We start from the raw sequence: 26,903 nt of genomic DNA, 5'->3' as shown, positions 1-26,903 counted from the left end.
GAAAATATGTTAAATCTTGTTATTTAAATGTTTGAAGTTTCTTGGAAAAAGATTTTTTGTCAGTTTATGACTCTTGGATGGGTGATATGTTTACACTCTGTATTTCCAACACTTAAAAATAAAATTAGAACCAAACGCCGAATGTTTGCTCTGATAAGTGGATGCTGATACACAATGGGGGGGGCATGGGAAAAATGGAGGAACTGTGATTGGGCAAAGGCGTGGGAGGGCTGGGGAGGGGGGATAGGGGCAGGAAAGATGGTGGAATGAGATGGACAACATTATCCTAGGTAATGATGTATGAGTGCACATGTGCACAATTCTACTTTGTGTACAACAGAGAAATGAAAAGTTGTACTGTAATTGTGTACAATGAATTAGAGTGAATAAAGTTAAAAAGAAAAGAAACCAAGTATTCTCAGAAAAGTTTAGAATTGTTGGATCTACTTACTTAACTTTCTAGTTGTAATTTCAATTTATCTGCATTATTGAATAAAGACTGATTTTTTTTCAAAAAAATAGAATTAGAGTAGAAGATATTACTTACTAAAATAATTTTTAGGGGCTGGGGATGTGGCTCAAGCCGTAGCGCGCTCCCCTGGCGTGCGTGCGGCCCTGGTTCCATCCTCAGCACCACATAACAAAGATGTTGTGTCCGCCGCCGAAAACTAAAAAATAAATATTAAAAAATTCTCTCTCTCTCTCTCTTTAAAAAAAATAAAATGAAATAATTTTTAAAACCCCATGTACCGAAGCTTTTAACAAAGCTTAAAAGTAATTGGGGCAGCCAGGCATGGTGGTACATGCCTATAATCCCAGCGACTCAGAAGGCTAAGGCAGGAAGATCTCAAGTTCAAGGCCAGCCTGGGCAACTTAGTGATACCCTTAACAACTTAGTGAGACCCTGTCTCAAAAAATAATAATAGTAATAATAACATCTGGAGATGAGTGGTAAAGCAACCCTGGATTCAATCCCCAGTACCAAAAAAAATTACAAATAATTGGGGCAAATTTTTTTGTTTTGCTTTATTTTTAGTGACCTAATTACCTGCTGCCAGTTTGGGTTTGTGTTGGACATATGAATAATCATACTGCAGAAAAGAATATCTTTAAAATCAGTTCTAAATTCATGTTGTTAACCATCTGTGGCACTTCATTAATACTAGTTACTTAATGGTGTTAGCTCATCTTAAAATATTTAAATTGTTAACCCAATCCTGTGGCCCCTTACTGTAATAGTCCCTTCTGTTTGGGATTGACTTCTTTATTGATAATGTGCCAGGCAGGCACTGTAATTCTCTCCATATTCTCTAATATCTAAATTGTTTTTATTTCCCAAAGTTATATAGTGTGCTTTCATTAAGTGCTTGTAATTTGGTTTTACATCATCAAGAAAAGCCCTTCAAAAATCTAGATCATTTGGAACTTGTGATAGTAGGAAGCCAAGAAAGTTCTTAACTGAAACTCTTAGGTAAGGGTTTACCTTTAGTCTTTGGAAGGGAGCTCTTCTCCCTTTACCTCAGCTTAGGACTTGCTTCATAAGCTTGGAAATGTGAGATCCCTTGCATCCTCTCCCTACCCCACATCCCCTGGCTTTTCAACCCTGGATGTTTGCCTTTGTTATTCAGGGCATTTGTCCCCTTCTGTCAGCAGGGACTCTGTCTTGTTATCTTTTATCTCTAGTGCTCCTGACTTGACATAATACAGGCACTCTGTGTGAAATGAAAACATGAATCTTACCAAGTGATTTCTGAACCTCATCTCCAGCACTTCTCCTTTATTGCCTTTCTCTCGCCAGTAAGCTGTATGATTTCAGGGACCTTGTCTGAATTTTCAGGCCTATAACTTTAGAGTTTAGCTCAGTTTCTATTCAATAAATATTTATTTTATTAGAAAAGCCTGACTAGGTTGGGGGTGGGGACAACCTGACTATAATTTATGGTCTCCCCATTATAGCTGCAACAGAATAGAAGGGAAGGAAGAGAACCCCAACCCAACCTTGCCTTTGCCTACAGAAGGCAGGTAGTAGACAGAATCTGGTATCCAGAATTTTTTTTCTTTTTTAAGAGAGAGAGAAGAGAGAGAATTTTTAATAGTTATTATTTTTTAGTTTTCTGCGGACACAACATCTTTGTTGGTATGTGGTGCTGAGGATCAAACCCAGGCCACGCGCATGCCAGGCGAGCGCACTACCGCTTGAGCCACATCCCCAGCCCCCATATTTATTTATTTAAAAAAAATTTTTTTAGTTAGTTGACTTTTATTTTGTTTATATGTGGTGCTGAGAATCAAACCCAGTGCCTCACACATGCTAGGCAAGTACTCTACCACTGAACCACAATGCCAGCCCGAGCATTCTTTTTTTATAGAGATATAACGCATATATTAAAATATACAATTTAGTGACTTTTAGTATACTCACAAGGTTGCACAACCATCACCACTGTCTAATTCCAGAACATTTTATCACCCCAGCAAGATACTCTTACCTATTAGCAGTCACCCTTCATTCATTCCTTCTTCCCAGCTCTTGGCAACCAGTAATCATCCTTCTGCCTATATGAGTTTGCCTATTCTAGACATTTCACATAAATGGAATAATTCAGTACATGGCCTTTTAATTCCTATTTAAAGTGAGTAAAATTGATAAATTATTAGGACACATTCTGTAGGAATATTACTGTGACTTTAAGAAAATAGGAATGGGCTGGGGATGTGGCTCAAGCGGTAGCGCGCTCGCCTGGCATGCGTGCGGCCCGGGTTCGATCCTCAGCACCACATACCAACAAAGATGTTGTGTCCGCGGAGAACTAAAAAATAAATATTGAAAATTCTCTCTCTCTCTCTCCTCTCTCACTCTCTCTAAAAAAAAAAAAAAAAAAAAAAAAAAAAAAGGCAAGATTAAAGACTTTGCATCTCTGCCTACAAAGAAAATAGGAAAAACTTTTCCATCATGGGTCCCGCAGAATGGCTCCTGCCAAGAAGGGTGGTCAGAAGAAGGGTATCTCTGCCATCAACAGGTGGTGAAGTGGGAATGCACCATCAACATTCATAAGCACATCCATGGAGTGGGCTTTAAGAAGTATGCCCCTCAGTTACCTCAAATTTAGATCCTCCTGCTCTAGCCTCTCAAATAACTGGGATTACAAGAATGCACCACCATGCCTGATTAGTATTATGCTTTTGCTTAGTTGAGTCATGTAGTGAGTCCTGTTTCAGAAAGGAACATCCTTTGATACATCTCGAGTTCATAAAGTATAGATGGAGCCAAGACTACTCTGTTTCGATGCACATTGTCATTAATTATATAAAAATGACATGAGGCCTGGCATGGTAGCATGTACCTATAGTCCCAGCTATTCAGGAGCTGAGGCAGGAGAATGCTGAAGCCTAGAGTTTTGAGGCCAGCTTACACAACATTCAAGACTTATCTCTTAAATTAAAACAAAAACATGATTTAAGGGAATATATTCTCTTGAATTTGTATTTTTAAGCAAGCAGATTTTCTAGTTGAACCCAGAAATTAGCAATTTAGTTCTTTTTAAAAGACTATCTTGGAAAGTACCTTTGAGTCAAAATACCTAGATAAGTTTTACTATTATATGACATTTATTTACATATTGATGTGCTGTAAGCATTTGTGGAAGGATGTTTTATTAGTATGATTGCCGAGAAGTCATTCAGGAAAATGTTTTCCCTTAAGTAATAACCTTAAACTTTCAGCAGCCTTAACCAGAATGATAATATACCACTTTAAATGATTCCATGTTTGACCAGCAGTCTTATCAAACTTATAATTTTGACATCCTCAAATTTTCAGTAAAAAAGCCACAGGAAAACTAAAAATTTGTTAAGTATCCATAGAGGTAATGTCATTATATAAAACAGCCTTAAAGTCTGAAAAGTTCAGATATTTTCATTACCATAAAATTTAACAAATTGAAAGAAAGAAAGTGATCAAATTTCAGTCAGAAATAATATGTTTCTATATCATAGTGGCTAAAACTTTTTTTTAGATAGCTATAACTGCCAATGTGTAACACTTGGATGCCATTAAAAGCATTTTATTTTGTTTATGGGCAAAAGCTTAAGTATTGTAATCCAATCTAGTGTAAATTTTTCTCTGCCAAAGGATTGGGAAATGGAGGGCAAGATTGGGGGAGCTGAAGCACCAGAAGAGGTGGCTGGACATACAGGCAGGTGTCAAAAATAAATCTAACAACCAATTCCATTTGTCTCTGCCAAAAGTTTTCAAACAGGATTCATTTTGTTTCATAGATTGATATTGCATTGTATAATTACTGTATCAAATTTGGTTATTGCTATTTATCTATAATAAGGAGCTAGATTAGATGTTATCAATTCTAGTTACTTTTAATGAATGTAAGGTAAACATCGTTACTCATTTCCTTTTTGGAGTTGTAGAAGTGTGGTCTGATTCTTAGAAGCAGGTGGTTGGTTGGTTCATTCCCCCCCCCCCACATAGTCCCCAACACTCATCTTTTTTGAGGTGGGGTGGAGGGTGAGGTTAAACTATGATTAAAAAGAACCCATAGGGGCTGGGGTTGTGGCTCAGTGGTAGAGCACTCGCCTAGCACATTTGGGGCCCTGGGTTTGATCCTCAGTACCACATTAAAATAAAATAAATAAAGGTATCATATCCATCTACAACTAAAAAAAAATGTATTTTAAAAAAAATAACCCATGACTTGTAAAGAAAGAATATTATTAGTGAGAGGGTAGAAATTGACTTTTGCTTCTGCATATTTAGTAGCTACTGGATTTTGTTGAGTTTTAAAAATGTGTGTTTCGGGCTGGGGTTGTGGCTCAGTGGTAGAGTGCTTGCCTAGCATGCACGAGGCACTGGGTTCGATCCTCAGCACCACATAAATGTAAAATAAAGATATTGTGTCCACCAAAAAAAAAATCTTAAAAAATAAATATTTTTTAAAAACGTGTATTTCAGCTGGGCATGGTGGCAATGTCTGTAATCCCAGTTACTCAGGAGACTGAGGCAGGAGGATTACAACTTCAAGGCTAGTTTCAACAACTTAGTCAGACCTTATTTCAAAAAAAAAAAAAAAATTAAAAAGGGTTGGGAATATAGCTCAGTGGTAGAGCACCCTGAGTTTAATCCTCAGTACTGCATAATAAGCAAACAAACTTCTACTTCTAAAAAAGGATGAGTTTGTTGCAGTTTTAAGATAGATATAATAAAGCAAAATAACTTATCTCTATTATTTTAAAACAATGCACATTTGTTACATTACTGAAAATAAAATTTTAAATTATGAAAGCCAAAATGGGGAATACAGAATTTAAAGAGTCCAAGGACCATATATTTAGAATGGAATATGAATAGAACACAGAACCAAAACAATGAAGTATCTTTTCAAACCCTGGCACTATGGGATTGTAGCATTCTTTCTGTAAGTTAAGCATGTTTTTTTCAAGTTTATTTATAGAGATTATGGTTTTACTAACAAAACCATGTACTGTGAAAATAGTGTCCCATATTTTTAAAAATTAGCTCTCATTTTGTTGTTGGTATACATTCGAGGAAAAATACTAAAATAAACATTTATTTTCCTTCTAAAGAGCTTCATATTCTATCAATTGTGAGTCATAGTCTCAAGAATTTTTGGAGAGAGGTGTATGTATATGTATTAAATTGTTTCAAATACAGGAACAATTTGAATAATTTTCAACATTATGATTGGATTAGAAATCAGCATTTGAATATATTCAGTAGCTTTCTCTTTACACATCAAATAATGCATAGCTTGCCTTTAGGTACTACATTTCAATTTTTTGTCTTTAAAACAAAATAATCCTCTAATTTTTCAACATTATGTGTCTTAAACTTTTTTTTAAATGATATTTTTGCTACAAAAATGTTCAAACAGTAAAAATCCAGGTTTTTGAGGACCAGCATAGCTGGTTCATTATCATAAACTGTCTGCATTAGCTCTGTTTTTGTTACTGTGGAAACATATTTAGACTGGATTTATCATAAACCTTGAGAAATGCTCTCTGCAACATTTCACATAAAGAAACATCTGGATCCCTTGTTTGTCCTGGAAAAGGAAGACGGCCCCCTTTCTCTATGTTGTAGAAAGCATGGTATAGTCTACTATTTGTTTTCTAGCTGTAAAAATACCAAAAGTAGAATAGAATATATTTACCAGAAGAGCTTTATAAAACAAAAATTAACATTCATGTTGATTCAGTTAACTATGACTAGGGAAATTGTATTTTGAGTGCTTTAGTGTTTTGAATTTTAGGCCTACAGTATTAATAAGAACAGGGTTTTAATATAGATATGTTTTTGTACAATAGTTTTGGTTTTTGATTAAATTAACATGCTCCCTGGAAGTTCATTTAACTTTGCGCCCTTCTCTGGGGAATTTAAACCTTCCATGGCAGTTTGGTCCAGAACTAAGCAAAGTCCCAGTGTTGTCAAGGTAAACAGTTTGTGTCAGTCAAATACTGCCAAAAATATTAGCTGAGGAGATTGTAACTGCTTTTATATTCTCTTACAGTCTCTGTGGAAAGACCCTCAACAATTCTATACATGATGTCTCACTTAAGTTTAACAGTTCAGTTTAAAAGATTGATTAAAGCCCCTCCTCCAAGCCTTTCATTTGTATTCTAAGAACATGTACAATATGAAAGCAAAATTATCTTCTGCTTTTAAGAAAACTCAGGTAAGTGGGTGTTTTTGGATTAGGAGGCATGCATAAGCTGTCTCAGAGACACAGAAAAAAAGTTACTCAGACTAACTCAGAGCTTCAGTGACTATTGAAAATGACTTTCTGAGCTCAAAAAAAATGGTTGAGAGACAAGGAATAAAAAAGTGTAAAGGGGCATAACACAAATAGGAGATAACATTAGTAAAGGCATCAGAGGTGTGAAATAATGTCTGCATACTAATTCTTAATAATTTAGCATTATTGGAGTACAAAGTGACTTGAGAGTAGACAGCTAAGTAGAGACCTTGCTTGAGGGTCTTATGTGGTGTCAGTCAAGGCATTTGGCCTTTTACTGGGCGGTGGGAAGCCACTGAAAGAGGTTGATCAAGAGGGCTAATTAGATTTACAAATTAACCTAGGAGCATATTTAAGGAGTTGGTGGGTCTGCAAACAATAGTCTGCTTATGTAATATTATAGAACTATTTCTGATTCCAGAAGACCTAAGTAATGATATCATGGTAAGGAATTTCAAAGTGTAATAAAAGTTTTCTCTTACTGAGACTAGCATTTCAATCAAAAAAACCAAGCTTACACACACACACACACACCATATACATATACATATACCACATACATATATGGTATAGCATGTAATTCTATAAAAGTAGAATTCAGCAAATAAATGTACATTCTACCAAAGAGAATGGTTAAATTTTAAAATTTGTTTCAGTAACTTAATTTATACTTTCACACATTGTTAATACTTAATTGATATTTGTAGCCTCAAGCTGTCCCCCTAAAACATGATTTTTGGGGTGGGTAACAGATTGAACTTGGGGGCACTCGACCACTGAGCCACACATCCATCCCCAGACCTATTTTGTAGGGTTCTTTCTGAGTTGCTTGGTCCCTTGCTTTTGCTGAGGCTGGCTTTGAACTTGTGGGCCTTCTGCCTCAGTCTCCCAAGCTTCTGGGATTTACGAGCATGCACCACCATGCCTGAAAGCTAAAACATGATTTTTAAAAAATTTTTTCTATATCTGCGATTTGACGTAAGGATTCTCAAAACTTTCCTGTTATCACTCTTCCCATGAATAAGTTGATAAATAAGAACTTTAGATGATAATCTTTTTTTTTTGTTTTTGTTTTAAAACCTTACAGACAGCTTCAACAAAATTAAGAAAAAATTATTCATTGAGTTTATCTTTTTCTTCTTAACTTTGAAACATTGGTCAGAGAAAGAATTTATCAGAAATTGTTTATGTAGTGACTTCATTTACTTGGAAGTACAAATTAGAATGAGTGGTATACCAGTATAGTTATTTAATCTCCCACCAAATTGTTGATTCTGAGAAGGGGAGTGATGATGTGTGAAGTGAAGTTTTAGTTTTGTTTTTGTGTAATAATTAGAGATTATGGGGAATTAAGTTTACTTGTTAAGAGCTGTTGCTGTGGAGCAGAGTGTGTGTTTGAGACCTCCATTTATTGGATGTGAGACTGTGGCCTTGATTTTTCATCATTACAAAGGGGATATTAATAGTGTTTCCACAAAATGGTTTCTGAGGGGTAAAATAACATAATTTTAAAAAATTTAGTAAGGTAAGCCCTCAAATGTTAGCCATTGGTATTCTTACTATTGATATTATTACATTAATTTTATGTTTAAAAATAAAAAATTTAAGCTTACTGTCTTTTATAAGGGATTTATTTAAAAACAAAGGTGAGTAGTGTGTACCTAGTGGTTTTAATGCAGTGGGTGAAAAACTCTTAACTTCCCCAGGTAGCCTTTCACAGCCTTAATGCCTCTCTAGCATTGTTTTTCCTCTTCAAATATCTGTTCTAACTATAGTGCTAACACAACTTAATTCGTGGTCACTTTCTGTTTCACCCTGCTTACTGCTACTTTAAGTCTTTTTCATAACATCTGGTCTTGGTAAAGAGATAGCAAGTACCTTTAGGTCAAATCATGTTTTTAAAAAGTTCTTTGTCCTGGCATTGCACCAAATAATAATAACCAACAGGTGCTGAGCTGTATACTCTAGGAAATGTTTTCAGTTTTGTTCATTGATTAACTCTTTTCTTCCTTGTCTCTGTGTGTACATGCACATATGTGGTGCCTGGGATGGAAACAAGAGCCCTGACCATGTTAGGAAAGTGTTCTACCACTAAGCTACCCTACCAGCCCTGGAATTACTCTTTTTTTTTTATTGGTTTTTGTATTCTTTTTTTTTAAATTCTAATTTGTTATATATGAAAGCAGAATGCATTATAGTTCATATTAAACATATAGAGCACAATTTTTCATATCTCTGGTTGTATACTGGAATAACTCTTAATTTCTACACAACCCTGTAAAGGTTAGACAATTACAAGTATTCAGTTTCTGGATAAGGAAACAAAAGTTTAGGGATATTCAGTTGCCTAAAGTCACATGAGCAATATGCCTTGGAGGTTGGACTTTGATATGGAGCCTATTCTTCCAACCATGGTGCCCAGTAGAGAGCCTCCTAATTTGTGAGGTCTTAAGCATTGTATCATTCAGCTTGTCTGCTATTCGAAGGTTGGCTGCCAGACTCACATATAAAAATCACTATTTTCAGAAATGTGTAGTCCTACAAGATACTTTTTAAAAAGATAATTATTGAAAAATTACATTTTTATATTGGAGGCATAATATAGAAGAGCATGGCACTATTCATGTCTTTTTAGAAAAGATAACAAAGTGGAGCTTTAGCTTAATTGGTGCCAGTATTTAATGGAGGTTCCTATTACCTTTTTATTATTTTATCCAAACCATGGCCAAATTGTTTCCATTTTTCTCAACTTTTTACTTTAAAAAAATTATAAACCTTTAGAAAAGTCAAAGAAAATTATAGCCAAATGTTAACGTTGTTCCTTATTTGCTTTACTCTAGGCTTAAGTACTTCTTATCCTAAACCATTTAGAGTTGTAGGTACCATGACACCTTACCTCTGAATATTTAAGTATGGCTCTCCTAAGAATAAGGACATTCTCTTATATAAACAGAATAACATTATTATGCTCTTGAAAATTAATAGCTTTATTATTGAAGAATATTCATATTTTGATTGTTTTAGTTGTCTCCAAAAGAAAACCTTTTTTAAAAAAATCTATATGTCTGTGTTTAAATCTGGAATTCAAAGTTCATACATTGCCTTGGGTTGTCTTTTCTTTTAATTAGTTAATTTATTTGTTCTAATTTGTTATACATGACAGCAGAATGCATTTATTTCATGTGTTTATGGAACACAATTTTTCATTTCTCTGATTATACACAAAGTGGAGTCATACCATTCGTGTCTTCATACATGTACCTAGGGTAATGATATCCATCTCATTCCACCATCTTTCCTACCCTCATGCCCCTTCCCATCCCCTCCATCCCCTTTGCCCTATCCAAAGTTCTTCCATTATTCCCATGCTACCCCCCACCTCTATTATTGTTCAGCATCCACTTATCAAATAAAACAAACATTCAGCCTTTGTTTTTTTGGGATTGGGTTATTTCACTTAGCATAATATTTGTCAACTCCATCCATTTACCTGCAAATGCCATGATTTACTTCTCTTTAATGGTGAGAATATCCCATTGTGTATATATACCACAGTTTCTTTATCCATTCATCTATTGAAGGGCATCTGGGTTAGTTCTACAATTTAGCAATTGTGAATTGTGCTGTTGTGAACATTGATGTGGCTGTGTCACTATAGTATGCTGTTTTTAAGTCCTTTGGGAATAAACTGAGGAGTGGGATAGCTGGGTCAGATAGTGGTTCCAATCCAAGTTTTCTAAGGAATATCCATACTGCTTTCCAGATTGGTTACACCATTGGCAGTCTTAGGTTGTCTTTTTTAACCTAGAATAATCTTTCTACCTTTTGGTCAATTTTTATTATATTAGCTCCCCCCCCCAAGGGTCTAGGCCAGTTGTATGAGAAATCCACATTTTGGATTTGCCTCATTGTTTCTTCATTTTAATTTCAATTTAAGTACAGGAAAGACTATTTCAGAGGTGATACTGTGAGCCACATCCTGAGCCCCGTAATGGTAGGTGTTTCATTATCATTAATGTCAAGTTTAGTCACTTGTTAAAAATGGTGGCTGCCGGATATCTCTATGGTACATATTTCTAATTAGTAAGTAATCTATGGGGTGACAGATAATTAAACTGTCATTAAACTCAGAAACCCTTTGTGGATTCCTATGTCTTAGAATGTAAGCATATATAAAGATATTCCTGAGATTAGCTCTTTGTTAGATGTGTTTTGCAAATATATATACATCTATAAGTTACCTACCAATCTTTTTATTTCCTTGTTCATATTTATGTCCCATTTGTATCCTTTGCTAGCACAATGTTATGTTTTCTGTTTTATTCTAATAGTTCTATTTATTTTGCCTTTAGTATTTAGGTTTATGAACTAACTGTGTAGTTATCTTTGTGTATAATGTAAAGTGAGGGTTGAGGTTCATCTTTTTGCATACAGACTTCCAGTAACTTGTTCTATACCCATTTGGTGACATTCCTATCCTATACCACTGAATTACATTGATACCTTTGTGCAAGAGCAGTTGACCATATAACCATAGGGGTCAATGTTTTAACTTTTTTCGTATACAATGAGAATAACATGTTTTTATAATACATGGGGCAGCCACCATCTAGAGCAATAGATTGATTATAATCAGCACCCCAGTGTTTACACTTTCCCTCTCCATAGGCAAATACTATAACTTTTCCTGTTTTTGAACATTGTATCCTATAAATGGAATTATTATGTCTGACTCCTTTCATAAAAAATGACATGTATGAGAGCCATCTTTATTGTTGAGTATAGCAGTTTTAGTTTTCTTTGTTCTATTGTTGAAGGATTTTCAGGTGACTGGATGTTAGGTTGGGAAATAGATTATGGCGAGGCAGAAGCAGCACAGAGACTGGTAAGGTAACTAGAATAAATAAGGTAAGATTTCATCATGAGGAGATCAAGAGACAATGAAGTAAATAAATGTAAGATAACTGGAAGGTAAAATTCAGGCAACTTGGTGATTGATTAGATAAGGGATGTATTGCATTCCTAGGTTTCTAGCCCGGACAACTGATAGATGGATGTTGTGTTTATTTCTTGAGAGAAGAGAAAAGAACATATTTAGGTAGAACAAAAGCTGAGTTCATGGGGCTGGGTTGTGGCTCAGTGGTAGAGCGCTTGCCTAGCACACATGAGGCACTGGGTTCAATCCTCAGCACCACATAAAAAATTAAATAAATAAAATAAAGATATTGTGTCCATTTACAACTAAACATTTTTTTTTTTTAACTGAGTTCATGGGGCTGGGGATATATAGTTCAGTTGATAGAGTGTTTGCCTTGCATGTACAAGGCCCTGGGTTTGATCCCCAGCACCACAAAAAACAAACAAACAAACAAACTGTGTTTATTACTGGGTATTTTAATATACTAGAGGAGCCATTAATCAGATATTTGTATTATAAGTATGGGGCATACTGGAAAAAAATAGTAGTTTCCAAAGTAGGAACATTTTTAAGATAGCTGTCATATAAAGAACACTTGTATTGGAGTTAAAAGATCTGAGTTTTACCATTTCATTCTGTTGGCTGTGTGACTAAGGGCAAATCACTTGGTCTTTTTGAGCTCTATTCTTTCTCATCCATAAAATGGGAATAATAGTTTGCTTCATAGGATTAAACACATATAACATATGTGTCAGTTTATAGATATTTGACCCAGCAGATGCTCAGAAAAGTTGGTTCATGAACATGTAGTCTGGGTCAATAGGAAAAAGTCAGGTTATGGAAAACCTTGAAAGGTGTAGAGGAGATTTGGCATATTATGAAACTATATAGTTTCTTATTATGGGAACAGATTTATGGAAGTTTGGTTTCAAGAAGTTGTTCTCACTGCTGTGCAGGAAAAAGTTAGAAGCAAGAAATATTTAGAAAATCAGTTGTCAGAGAGCTGGGGATATAGCTCAGTTGGTAGAGAGCTTGCCTCATATGCATAAGGCTCTGGGTTCAATCTCCAGCACTACAAAAAAAGAAAGAAAGAAAGAAAAAAGAAAAAGAAAATCAGTTGTCAGGCTAGGGTTGTAGCTCTGGTAGAGTGCTTGCCTCGCAGGCATTAGGCCCTGGGTTCAATCTTCTGCACCACATAAAAATAAATAATTAAAAATAAAGATATTGTGTCCATCTACAACTAAAAAATATTAAAAAAAGAAAAAAGAAAAGAAAGAAACTCAGTTGTTATAGTTCAGGATAAGGTGCTTGAAGGCTTGTTTGGTCTGGATCTCAACATGGTCATAGAGATAAAAGAAGAAATCAGAGATTTCAAAGGAAGAAACAGCAAGATTTGCTTAGACTAGTTTTATGACTTAACTGAGAGAGGAGTCAGTTACTTAAGAGCCTGAGATGTCTAGCCTAGGAAGCTATAAAAATGGCCAAAGGAATGACAAATCTTGGGTAGTCTGAAAGGGAAGTTGAGTTAGGACAAGGATGGTATATTCAGTTTTGAATGTGTGACGATTAAATTTATAGTACTGCATTGGTTGTCCATTACTTTCTGGCAGTGAGATATTGTGAAAAAGAGCACAGATTAGAATTCAGGAGATTCTTTTTTTTTTTTTTTAAAGTACTGGGGTTTGAATCCAGGGGCACTTGATTATACTGAGGCACATCCCCTGCCCTTTTTGTATGTTATTTAGAGACAGGGGTCTTGCTGAGTTGCTTGGGGCCTCTCTGAGTTGCTGAGGCTGGCCAGCTAGGAGAACAGACTTTGGAATGAAACTGCTGAGTTGAAGCCTATCTCTGTTAATTACTAGCCATATGTACTTGTTTAACTTATCTTTGCCTCTACTTCCCCATCTGCAATGAGGGATAAGGATAGTTAGAAGGATTACACTTATGTAAAGCATTTAAAATGGTGCATAGCACCTGCAAACTACTATTTAAATGTTAATGGGAGTTATTAGAATAGTTGTTATTTTGTCAGTTGTCAAGGAACAAAATGCATGAACAAAAGAAATGAATTGTCTCAGATGGGTAGCTGGAGAAGTGGAAATGGTACAGTGATAAAAATCATGAGCTTTAGAGTCAGACATGCTTTGTGGTTTAAGCAGCCCCTAATCCCTCTAATTGTCACTTTCTTTAACCTATGAATCAGAAATTGCAATATTTCTCTTATGGGTAATTATGAGGGTTAGTTGAGATAAGTCTAAATTACCTGGACCATAGTAGATGCCAAAAAAAAAAAAAAATAATGCTGTCTGTTGATTCCCCACCCTTTGCCTCTTCCTTAATGTAGAGCAGTTCCAGGAGTTTGATTTTTTTTTTTTGTATGCCTTCTTATTGCAAATTTGGAACCTGTAAAATCATTTGTTTGCTCACAGAAAAATAGTTAATAGCTTTAAAATTGAATGGATATACCTCAAAAGTGTATTGTCAGGTTGTGTGTCCCTCTTTCCTTTGCTGTTTTGGATTAGTTGCTTTATCATTACAAAAATAAATCGTGCTAGAACCAATATGGTGGCATTAATCAGTCACAGAATTGACCTGGTATGTAGTCTCAGATTCCTGCATCACTATATTATAAGCAGCAGTTGATACAGTAGTAAAAAACCTGTGTATTCTCCCTGCTTTAGAGTTCTAAAGATGAAAATAATAGAATAATAAATGAGCAGTCCATTAATCCTCTGTCTTGAGATGTGGATTTATCATACTTCATGACAAGTAGGGTGTCTTATAGCGGATGCTTATCTATATTATAACATTGTTACATAATATAGGCATTCTTAGATACCTTTAAGAAGGATGCAATAGTTTTGAGAATATAATACAGTTGCTAAATGCAAAGATTATAATACTAGTATCCAACAAAAGATGTGCATCAGAATCAGCTGGGATATGGTCTTTTTATTTTAATTTTTTTTTCCCTTTGGCACTAGGGGATTGAACCCAGGGATGCTTGCTTCACCACTGTGCCCCATCCCCAGCTCTTTTTAATTTTTTCTTTTGAGACAGGGTCTCACTAAATTGGGTAGGGCCTCCCTAATTACTGAGTCTGATTTCAAACTCACAGTCCTCCTGCCTCAGCTTCCTGAGTCACTGGGATTATAGTTATGCTCCAGCACACCCAGTTTGGGATATAGTCTTAAAATACTCATGCTTGGCCTCCTTGTCCAGAATGTTTTTTATATTTATTTTTTAGTTTATTTTTTAAGTGGACACAGTATTTTTTATTTGACATTTATGTAGTGCTGAGGTTCGAACCCAGGGCCTCATACAAGCTAGGCGAGCACTCTACCACTGAGCCACAATCCCAGCCCTCCTGGCCAGATTTATTGAATCAAAATCTTAAGAAGATGGACCCTAACATGTTCATTTTCTAAAAGTAACTCCAGATGATACTGCTATATATACTACTTATTAAAAACAACTAGACAATGGCAAGAATGTAGAGAATTAGGCATTCTCGTATGCTACTGGTATGAGTGTAAATTGAAATAATACAGCCAACAGAACAGTTTTGCAGTATATTATCAAAATTTCAGATCTGTTCTATAGGAGTACATATAGGCACAAAAATGTAGTTTTAAGAATGTTTTCCATAGGCCTGTTATGAGCAACTAATTGATTTTCAGTATACAAACAGTTGAAGACGTGATAGTGATATCACACACTTGTTTATTATTCAGCCCTTTAAAGGATGAAATATATATGAAAATTATACATGCCAGTATAAAATACATCTAGGATATGTTATTAAGTAAGGCTATTTTTAAATTATATGTAAATATTATAGAGAAAGATGTGGCTGAATACCCACCAAAAGTGTTTACAGTGATTGTCTATGGCATAGAAGAGTGGGAACGATATGGAATTAGTCTTTTTACTTTTATATTTAAAATATTTGAAATAAGATTTCATTTTTATAATAACAGAAATTGAACAAAACATTAGTGAATTTTAAGAAATCTTGAATGGCGACTATTTATATGTGTCAGGACACTGCTTGTTTGGCAAATACCAATTTTAACTGGGACTTAATAATCTAAAACTTGGGAAAAGAAAAGAATGTTAGGACAACAAGTCTCAAATAAAAATGCCTGTTTGCAGAGAGGGTAAAAATTTGTTGCCAAAGTTGTTGTGAAGGTAATCAAGAGTTTTGCTTTTGTTTTTTTAATATATATATTTTTAGTTTTAGGTAGACACAATAGCTTTATTTTAGTCATTTATTTTTATCTGGTGCTGAGGATTGAACCCAGTGCTTCACGTGTACTAGGCAAGTGCTCTACCACTGAGCTACAACCCCAGACCAGGAGTTTTAAATAGACAAACATTTAAGATAAAATTTGATCTGTGTGAGACTTATATCATCTATCTGTCTATTCACATCTGGATATGAAAATTAGGTTTGAAACATTGGGTTTAAACCTTTCTCAATTGATTAGCCTCCTGCCTATAAGGATACTAACACATTTTAATCCCTTCTTTTATAACTTCAGGCCCGATGAGAGAAAGGGAAAGTTAAGGATGCTGGAGCAGAACAATGGATTTCTCTTTCTCTTTCATGCAAGGGATCATGGGAAACACAATTCAGCAACCACCTCAACTCATTGACTCCGCCAACATCCGCCAGGAGGATGCCTTTGATAACAACAGCGACATTGTTGAAGATGGTGGCCAGACACCGTATGAAGCTACCTTGCAGCAAGGCTTTCAGTATCCACCTACAACAGAAGACCTTCCTCCACTCACAAATGGCTACCCACCATCAATCAGCATGTATGAACCTCAAACCAAATACCAGTCATATAATCAGTATCCCAATGGGTCAGCCAATGGCTTTGGTGCAGTTAGAAACTTTAGCCCTACTGACTATTATCATTCAGAAATTCCAAACACAAGACCACATGAAATTCTGGATAAACCTTCCCCTCCACAGCTACCACCTCCTCCCTCGGTACCACAAACTGTGATTCCAAAGAAGACTGGCTCACCTGAAATTAAACTAAAAATAACCAAAACTATCCAGAATGGCAGGGAATTGTTTGAGTCTTCCCTTTGTGGAGACCTTTTAAATGAAGTACAGGCGAGCGAGCACACAAAGTCAAAGCATGAAAGCAGAAAAGAAAAGAGGAAAAAGAGCAACAAGCATGACTCATCTAGATCTGAGGAACGCAAGTCACACAAAATCCCCAAATTGGAACCAGAGGAGCAAAATGTAAGTTGAAACATCTTTTTGAAAATTTTTGTAATCTTTCACATTTACTGGAAATCAAAGACATCTTTTTTAGTTTGAATCTCTTCAAATTTGAACATCTCTGGTAACTTCTCTGAAATCCCCAGCAAGGTACTTGGGATGTTATAATAGATGCTAATAAATATTTGTTGAAAAAAAATGAATGGGGGCTGGGGATATAGCTCAGTTGGCAGAGTGCTTGCTTTGCATGCACAAGGCCCTGAGTTCAATCCCCAGCACCACACACACACACACACACACACACACACACACACAAAATGGCTTTCATTAAAGAAATATTTTAAAAGCATAGACACCAAGAATTTTGTTTATGTTTCTTTATCTTAGAAGCCTCAATTATTTTTACTTGCTTACAGTAAACTCCTGGTTTTTGAAGATGAAAAGGAAAGTTTACGAGAAACACATTTTTCATTTATTTTGGACCAACTTTTGCTGATACAACTTGTATTTAACACTCATTGCTAATGTGTTTGCTACAAAATAAGCTAATATAATAGAATTCTTTTTATTGAAATCTGTTCATGGAGCCAGGGGTGGTGGCCTATACCTGTAATCCCAGCAGCTCAGGAGGCTGAGGCAGGAAGATGGCGAGTTTAAAGCCAGCCTCAGCAAAAGCCAGGAGCTAAGCAACTCATTGAGAACCCTGTCTCTAAATAAAATACAAAATAGGGCTGAGGATATGGCCCAGTGGTCGAGTGCTCCTGAGTTCAATTCCTGGTGCCCTCCCCACCCCCAAAAAATCAGAGTTTGTATTGATATATATTGGTTAAAACTTCAGGTTGAATATTATTTATAAAACATCCTTCATGGATAACTTAAGATGCATGTTGTCGAATTTTTTAATATTTGAAGTTTTATAGCAATGATATAATATTAGAAAGTATGTAGCTAATTAATTCTAACTTGAATGAAGAGTTCATGATATGAATTGTAGATGTTTCCTAGACATTGATTTGCAAAGAAACTAATGTTTATTTTTGTGTCCGTTATTTGCTTTTTATATTTGATATACCTGAGCAAGTTAAGTTTGTTTTCTTACAAACTGATCTTTTCTTTGTACAACTGAAATGTGATCTTTTTCTGGAGTAAAGGTCACAATGGTTCTATCAGAAGCCCAAGTGTGTCATTTCAAAATGTTTTCTCATTTTCTTACTTATTCATTGAACACATTGATTAACTGTCTGCTAGGCCCCATTCTGAGAATTGAAGATATAGTAGTGAGTGAAAAACAGAGATGCCTGTTCTCAGGGTGCTTATATTACAGTGGGAGGAACTGGAAAATACTTAAGTCCACATATACATAGCTCCATAAGTTTCGAAAGTGTCAAATACTATGAAGAAAATAAAACTAGGTAATGAGGTAAAGAGTTCTGCATCTCTAAGATGAAAGACTTTGAAACATAATTTCTGAAATGCCTGTTGGGTTCTTTTGTCATTTACCAGATACCTACTACTGAACCTAACTCATGTCTTTTATTGACTGCATATTGAGTAAATGAATAAATGGAAGGGGAAAAGTCAACTTTGTGCCCTCTGAACATGTTCACAGCAGCATTTCTTACCTAGAGCTGCAGTGAAGAGACATGTGATGCACTGTGGCTTCAGGACATCACAAAATGCATGAATCCTGGATTTGATTATTGCCTGGAGACTGTCTTGCTGCCTTGTCTTGGTTTTGCTCTAGAGAATCTGGCAAATAGGGGACCAACCAATTTTATTTATTAGGCTAGACTTTTTGCCTTTATTGATAAAGTTAGTTAAAAAAATATATCTCAAAATAGGAAATGGGCTGGAACCTACAGAGGCAAGATAAAATAGTCTATTCTTTTCATAACTATTTTCTGCTTTATTAGAATCCAGGAAAAATTCAGTACAGTGATGGTTCTAGTAGTCACTTTACAGTCAGATTCTAAAATCAGTTTAGTCTTGTTGGATATCTGCTATGCCTAGCTCTTTATATCTAATCCATGGTATCCATGGATTAGAATGTTTAGATACAATTTAAGAGTTTTAGTAAAATCCTGCTGAGCACAATTTAATATTTAATTATTTAGGATCTTAAAATATCTTGGAGTAAAGCAACATCAATTTGACCCAAGATATAGAGGTAGAAAATAGTATTGATTGCACTCAATTATTACTAAAACCATTGCCTGAACATGGAATTTTGGGGGGAAATTCAAAGTTTTTTTTATCTTCTCTTTTATCCCCTTTCTTTGTGCTATCTTCTGCCTCTTCCTTTCCTCTTTTTTTCCTCTTTTCTTCCCTCCTTTAAAAAAAAATAAAGATCCAATTTTGATTAATTGAAATTTTATCACACATGGGGGCAATTGTAAGCTTAAGAAGTAGGTACCATAAAAGTTGTCCTTCATTCGACCGTAGAACTTTAAAGCCAGAGCTCCCAAGGCTCTTGCTTATCTTGTGTTCTGCTTTTGCTAAACTAAGTAGGTGACTAAAGCTGAGCAAAGATTAATCTGCTTTGTAACTTTGTGTGTTTTTAAATTTGGCATCCTTAATATGAACATCTATACTCCTTCCCCAGGACAGTTGTTGTGTTTTTTGATTCCCTTATGCTTCCTAGTTTGTCCCTGGAGGACCTAGTACTTGTGTTAAGCAATATAGGGGGCATAGAAGTAAAGGGAAGCTCAGAGAAGCATCTGCTGATTCCACTGGACAGCTCCTGTCTTCTAGATGCTTCAGAGAAGCAAAACCTACTTAAAACTGTAGGCCTGGAGAAAAAGCCTGAAATAATTGTCCTGGAGCTGGATTTGCTTTTTCTTGTCTGTCTTCCTTCCTTCCTTCCTTTCAAAAATTATTTTTGTTGGTGGATTATAATTATATATGTTAGTGGGATTTGTTGTTACATATTTATACATGCATGCAACATAATCTTTTCTTTCTGGTTGATGTTGTTCCTTAAAAGTCTACTAATAGGTTCTTTTTTTAGTAATCAAAATGATACACTTGAAGATTTAACCCACCGGAGCTCCAGTTGTAGCTCAGTGGTTGAGCACTTGCCTCAGTCAGTCAAGCACTGGGTTCAATTGTCAGCACCACATAAAAATAAATAAATAAAATAAAGATTGTGTTCATCTACAACTAAAAAATATTTAAAAAAAATTTAACACACAACTTTTTTTCTCAGTACTTGATGTGTACATATTTCCTCCCAGTTCTGAGCTGCTTGGGCAGCTATTACTTGGAACAACCTTAAGTATGTCTTCTCAACAATGAAAATGTGTCCAAATATCTAGGCAGCGGGAGACCTGAGATCACAACTGAAATTGTATATTTTAAAAATCTGCTTTAGCTGTTTTTCCTCCCACCAAATTAGAAACATGTGGAGATGTTTCTGCACTTCTTCTCCTTGGCAGGTGTAATGCCTCAGGCATTTGAGTGTAGGCCCTATTCAAACATTCATTGGTCTCCTTAACACTTCAGTGGTCTTATCCACCAAGACCAGTCTCATTAACTCTTAGCTTGCCATTTCCAAGTCTGTGGTTGGATCAGTCTCATTAACACTAAGTTAGAGGTTCATTTCACTATCTTCAGAGTATTAGGCCTCAAAGTTTGTAGAAAGTATTTACATACAAAATGTTCCTTTTGGACATGTTCTTTGCTTTTGTTTATTAACATATTTATTTATTTATTTATTTTTGTGGTACTGGGGATTATACCCAGGGACTCTCTAATACTAAGCCACATTTCCCTAACTCTCCTTCTTTCCTCCTCCTCCCCTTCTCCTTCTCCCGTTTAAAAAAATTATTTACTTATTCTAATTTGTTATACATGATGGCAAATGCAAGTATTAAGTTGCCCAGGCTGGCCTGAACTGGCAATCCTCCTGTCTCAGTCTCCCAGTCACTGGGATTATTGGGATGCACTACCACACCCAATTCCACATTTTTTGCTTTTAACATTATGAATCTTGGTATTCATAAAGTTAAAGAAAAATGCACAATTCATTGCCTCAAAATTTTTTTCCAATTTGAATGTTGATGTTAGTTTTCTGTTCTTTCTGGGGAATATGATTTTGTTTAATATTCTTGAAAATTATGTAGGAGAGCTTAAAATTCTGCCAGATTTGATGCATTTTAGTGATTTTAATGAATGTTTTATTTTGTTTTAACGATACTGGGGATGGAACCAAGGAGCATTCTTTGAAACAGGGTATTGCTAAATTACCTGATCTGGCCTTGAACTTGTGATCTTTCTTGCCTTAGCCTCGCAAATTTCTGGGTCTTAGGTTTTAATACAATTACCAAACCAGAAATTTTTAAAAGGAATATTTAGGATAATGTAATTTGTTATAGCTACTCTCTTAATATAATTTTTTCCAGTTTAACAGTCTTTAGCCGGGCTCAGTGGCACATGTTATCCCAGCAATTTAGGTGGCTAAGGCAAAAAAAATTGAAAGTTCAAGGCCAGCCTCAGCAACTTAGCAAGACCTTTTCTCAAAAATAAAAATAAAGTAGCCGGACACAGTGGCACATGCTGTAATCTCATTGACTTGGGAGGCTGAGGCAGGAGGATCACAAGTTTGAGGCCAGCCTCAGCAACTTAGTGAGACCCTGTCTCAAAACAAACAAATAAAAAGTGCTGGGGATATGGCTCAGTATCCCTGGATTCAATCCCCATTACCAAAAAAATTTTAAAGTAAAAAGGAATGGAGATGTAGCTAAGTGGGAGGGTGCTTTTTTTAGTATGTGTGAGGCCCTTAGTCTAGTCCCCAGCCCCACCAAAAAAAAAAAGAGAGGTAGTAAGAATTCTTTTCTGGACAATAGGTCTTTCCATATGGAATAAATAAATATATTTTTAAAGTCATGTATACACATACACTTGTAAATTTAAAATTAATATAAATTAGGGCTGGGGCTATAGCTCAGTGGCAGAGTGCTTGCCTCGCATGTGTGAGGCACTGGGTTCAGTCCTCATCAGCACATAAAAATAAAATAAAAAATAAAGGCATGTTATCCATCTATAACTACAAAAAATTTTAAAAATACAAATAAAAGTAATACAAATTGAACATAAAGAAGAGCTAATTTGGGGTGGGGTTGTAGCTCAGCAGCAGAGTGCTCGCCTAGCACGTGAGAGGCCCTGGGTTCTATCCTCAGTACCACATAAAAATAAAATAAAGATATTGTGTCCATCTACAACTAAAAAATAAAATATTTTAAAAAAGAAGAGCTAATTCACAGTCATCATTTTCTCTGATGATTTCTCTTCCTAACATTCACGTTATTTAAACCTCCCTTATCTTTTTAACAGCTGTAATAGATTCAGAACTATTTTATTTTTTGGCATTTTTCTGAGTCATTATTTTTATTGTTATTATTTTTACTCAGGATTTGACTTCCATTGTCCATTTCTTCATAAAAGCTTCTCTTCTTGGGTCTGTGACCCTCTGCTATACTTGGTTTATCTTAATCTTCCTTTGAGCCCCAAAGATCTCCAGATGCCTACTGGATATTTGTTTTGCAAAAGCATTATCACATCTTATGCTATTTTTAAAAATATTTTTAGTTGTAGGTGGACACAGTACCGTCATGTTATTTATTTTTATGTGGTGCTGAGAATTGAACCCAGTGTTTCTCACACATGCTAAGCAAGCACTCTACCCCTGAGCCACAACCCCAGCCCCCATTTTATGCATGTTTACTCTCTATCTTGCACCGTCTTTATTTGACTTCTTTTCCCTCACTTGTTTATATAAGAAAACTTAGAGTAAATCTTATTGGGTTTTCTTTCTCTTGTCACCTTTCTTTTAAAAATGACTATGAAAGTTTCAGTTCTTTGAAAGTGATTTTGACAGCATTTCAAATCGATCTGAATGAAGCCCCAACAATCTGGAACAAACCCATAAAACAAAAAAGATAATGCATTTGAATAAGAAGATTTTGAAGGTAATTCTGTCTTTAATCCAGAAAGGGAAAAAATGTTAATGGTTTTCAGATCAGTTCTTGCCATGATAGTCTTCTGTTGTATGATAAAGATTAGTCACTTCTTATCTATTTGCCCTTAAAATGAGGCCTAGAGACCCTTCCCTTTAGACCTCTCGAAGATTCAATGTGTGGTGGAGGGAGCCTCCTTTTCACAGTTACCTGTTCTTCAGGTTGCCCTGTCTTCCTGCTGTAGCTTGGTTGGATGAGGAGCTAAGGCGAAGACTTAAGCTGTCTATAGATTAAAATGAAGCTATTGAATAAACCTATGCAAACATGGGCAGTAGTTCTAACAACTTCATTATACACTAGTGATCAAAAGAAATTTTTTTCCATTTGAACATATTTTTCTTTCTTTACTCAATGAGCAACTCTCAATAGATATTTATGGTACCACTATGAAAGTAACTGACATAGCTAATTTTGTGCCTCTCAGACAATTGCCACTATCTTTTTAACCTGGAAGACTGCAAGGACCCTTAATTAAACATTCTGCTTTCCCTCTTTCTTCCAAAATACTCACTACCTAACAGCCAACAGGATCTTTTGTTTATTTTTATTTGGGGCAGTACTGGAAATTGAATCCTGGGGTGCTCTGCCACTGAGTCCCCAACTCTTTTTATTTTTTATTTCAAGATGAGGTTGTATTAAGTTGTCTGGGCTGGTCTCAAACTTGTAATCCTCTTGCCCCAGCCTCCAAAGTAGATGAGATTATAGGCATGCCTGGCAGAATCTTTTTAAAACATAAATTGGTATTTGTTATCATCTACCTACATCTCTTGAATGGCTTTTCATTGCACTTAAGATAGAATCCAGACACTTTACTATGGTTTACAAAGACCTTATATTCTAATCTGCCTCTCCACTCTTTGCAAGCTCTCTCTTCCTCTGGCAATTAGGTCATTAGTTGTTACCTTAATTTTAGGTACCTTATACATTACTCCTTTTTCCTCCAGTGTTCTTTCCCCAGTTTTTGACTAAACTAATTCCTCCTTTGATTCTCAGATTGTAACTTTAGTAGAAAGGTCTTTCCTGATCTACACACACACACACACACACACACACACACACACACACACATACCATTCTCTCTCTAAATAGCTCACTTCCTAAGTGAATGTCTGTGTTTCTGTTTGTGTAATTTCTGTCTTTCCAATGTATCTGTAAGTTTCTTGAGGTCAACACCACATCTGTTTGTTTCTAACAGTTTAGAGGCCTGGATTCTAATACTGTTACTAGAGCTTCATCTGCACTTTTGAGTGAATATTGATACTTGCGGTTTGGGATTTTAGCCTAACATTCATAAAATACCATTGTCCTAACAGTTAAAAACCTTTTTGTACTTCTTTTACTTAATAAGCCTTTGCTTTTACAACAGTGCCTTAAATGTCTTGAAATAATTGAGAATGAAAATTTTAAGTAGAAGTAACTATATTCTTTTAGTGGAATTAAGACCTTATTTAATATATCTGCCCTCTTCTTTTTTTTAAACTTTTAAATCTATAGGATTTCTATTCTTTCCTACCTGTCCCCCTTATTTGTGTTAGCATCCTCATATCAGAGAGAATATTCAGCCTTTGTTTTTTGGGGATTGGTTTATTTCATTTAGCATACTGTTCTCCAGTTTCATCCATTTACTTTATGCCCTCTTCTTGAGCTATCTGAATTCTATTCTCTGACAAATGAGAGACCAAAAATATTTTAAATTGTAGAAATAGTTTGCTTTTTACAGAAAATGTAGATGATAAAAAGTTTGAAAGAGCCTTCTTCATTATTTCCCTAATCTCATTCTCAAAAGATAATTACTGTTAGCAATTGGGTATACATTGTACAAAATATTTTCAAAACATATAAGCAATTTTAAAATAGAAGAATGGAAGATGTTGCTAGAAGTATAGATTACTGGCATGAAATAATATTGTAGTTAACATTCCTCTGGTAAGATTTTCTTACTTTGTTTCTGTAATTAAGTTTTTAAAATGTAATTGCTAACTTGAAGAGTATACATATTTTGAGTTTTTATACCCATTTCCAAGTTGCCTCATAGAAATTCATTTTTAAATAACATTTGTGGGGCTTATGATTAGAAAAGTAATGTGATGTTTATTAGAAGCAATTTAACAAATATTGAAAGCATCCTCCAAATATTTTATTACCTGGTAGTAACCATTTATATCCTTTGAGTCTTTGTTCTGTGTAGATAAAAAGATTATTTTTTCAAGATTAGAATTATTATATTCAGACTACTTTGCAATTTACTGTTTTCAAATAACATAGTTAATGTTATTTAAAATATATTGATATTCTCTTAATCTATACTGTAATTTAATTCTACATTTTCAAACACTTACATTGTTTCTGTTATGTTGCTCTTACAATATGCACCTATTTATATACCTACTCATATATTTTTTGCACCTTTCGGTACTTTTTCAATATACATTTTTAGAAATAGATTTGCTGGTTCAGAGACTTAAAAGTTTAAGGATTTTCACATTTATTAACAAATTGCTGCCCAGAAAAGTTCTAGGTTACATTTTATGAGCAATTTCAGAGTTCCCCTCTTTTCCCTGCAATCTGATAGAATTAAACAACAAAAAACAATTTAGTTGATTTTTTTTTTCTTTAAGTTACTGTTCTTTGATTTACTGCCACTTTATTCTATTCCTCTATGGCTTTTCACCTAGAGACCAAATGAGAGGGTGGACACCATACCCGAAAAAACAAGAGAAGAGCCAGTACTCAAAGAAGCCACCCCGGTGAGTTACTTTGTCCAATACTGTCTGACCAGCTGTGGTGTAAGAAGAATGTGAAAGTAACACAGTTAATTGTAATACAGTTCCCTTCTTCTTTATTTCAGAAAGTATACTGATATAAATCTCAGAGTTGGTTTAAGAGATAGATATTTACCGTGCATTATTTTCCATTTAAAAACTGTCATCAATTTTTTTATTATTCCCATAAATCCTCAAGATGCCTTATCAGCAATTTAGCAACAGAAGCCTTGCATCTTATTTTTAATATTTGAGGCTTATTAATTTTTTTCCCTCTTTCTTCTTCTCCTTGGTAGTTATAGGTAGCAGGTATCAGATAAAAGTATAATTGAAGATAAATTTTACATTGTTAGCATTTTTAAGGTACCTTATATAGTATAAGGTTTCTTTTTTAAAGAAAAATTTCTGATGAGAGTTTTGTGACCTTTTCCTGTAGATTCAGCCAGGACTGTCTTCTGTTCCAACAACAGAAGTATCCACTGGTGTTAAGTTCCAGGTTGGAGATCTTGTGTGGTCCAAGGTGGGAACCTATCCTTGGTGGCCTTGTATGGTTTCAAGTGATCCCCAGCTTGAGGTTCATACCAAAATTAATACAAGAGGTAAGAAATTACATAAATAGATATTGAATAGAAAGTTGGTAGTAAATAAAAGTGAATTTTAAATGTATGTGAATATAAGAATATATGTGTAATGTACAATCTGCTTTAAAAGTATATTAGGTTTTGGTAACCAGTGGAATAATTATGGTCATCTTAACTTGCAGAGATCCTCTATAACTGATGTAGTCCTTATTTTCCCTTATAATTTGCTTATAATATCTCTCACACCCTTTAAAAATTTTTTTTAAATTAATTTATTTTGAAATAGTAAGGAGTGAACCTAAGGCGGGCATACACCTCACCACTGAGCTACATACCTACCCCTTTTTATTTTTGAGGCAGATTCTGGGCTTAGTTGCCCTGACTAGCCTCAAATTTGCAATCCTCCCCTGTCTTAGTCTCTTGAATAGCTGAGACAGGTATGGGCCAAGTCTTCTTTGAACATTTTTATTTCCATCATTTTCTCCTATACATAGTACTATTTTTTACCCAGACAAGTACTTTTCAACTTGATAAATTTTGCAGGATGCTTTTTTCCTTCTCTGCTCCATTTTTGAATCTGTAAGTTTACTGTGACTTCCCTATATGTTTGGTATTACAT

General features: G+C 35.1%; 1 protein-coding gene across 8 annotated transcripts in view; it reads left to right on the top strand.

Annotated features, from left to right (window-relative positions):
• Positions 1 to 26,903, top strand: part of Nsd3 (nuclear receptor binding SET domain protein 3) — a 108,066-nt gene that overhangs the window by 18,016 nt on the left and 63,147 nt on the right. For all 8 annotated transcript variants that reach the window (XM_040268767.2, XM_021735297.3, XM_021735295.3 and 5 more), the window contains exons 2-4: positions 16,230 to 16,948; positions 25,617 to 25,688; positions 26,140 to 26,302. In XM_040268767.2, the coding sequence (XP_040124701.1) occupies positions 16,274 to 16,948; positions 25,617 to 25,688; positions 26,140 to 26,302 (910 nt within the window). In that variant the 5' untranslated portion in view covers positions 16,230 to 16,273. The remainder of the gene's footprint in view (positions 1 to 16,229; positions 16,949 to 25,616; positions 25,689 to 26,139; positions 26,303 to 26,903) is intronic.

This window comes from Ictidomys tridecemlineatus, chromosome 14, assembly GCF_052094955.1.
Source record: "Ictidomys tridecemlineatus isolate mIctTri1 chromosome 14, mIctTri1.hap1, whole genome shotgun sequence".
NCBI lineage: Eukaryota > Metazoa > Chordata > Mammalia > Rodentia > Sciuridae > Ictidomys > Ictidomys tridecemlineatus.
This window is presented reverse-complemented; position numbering and strand designations above follow the sequence as displayed.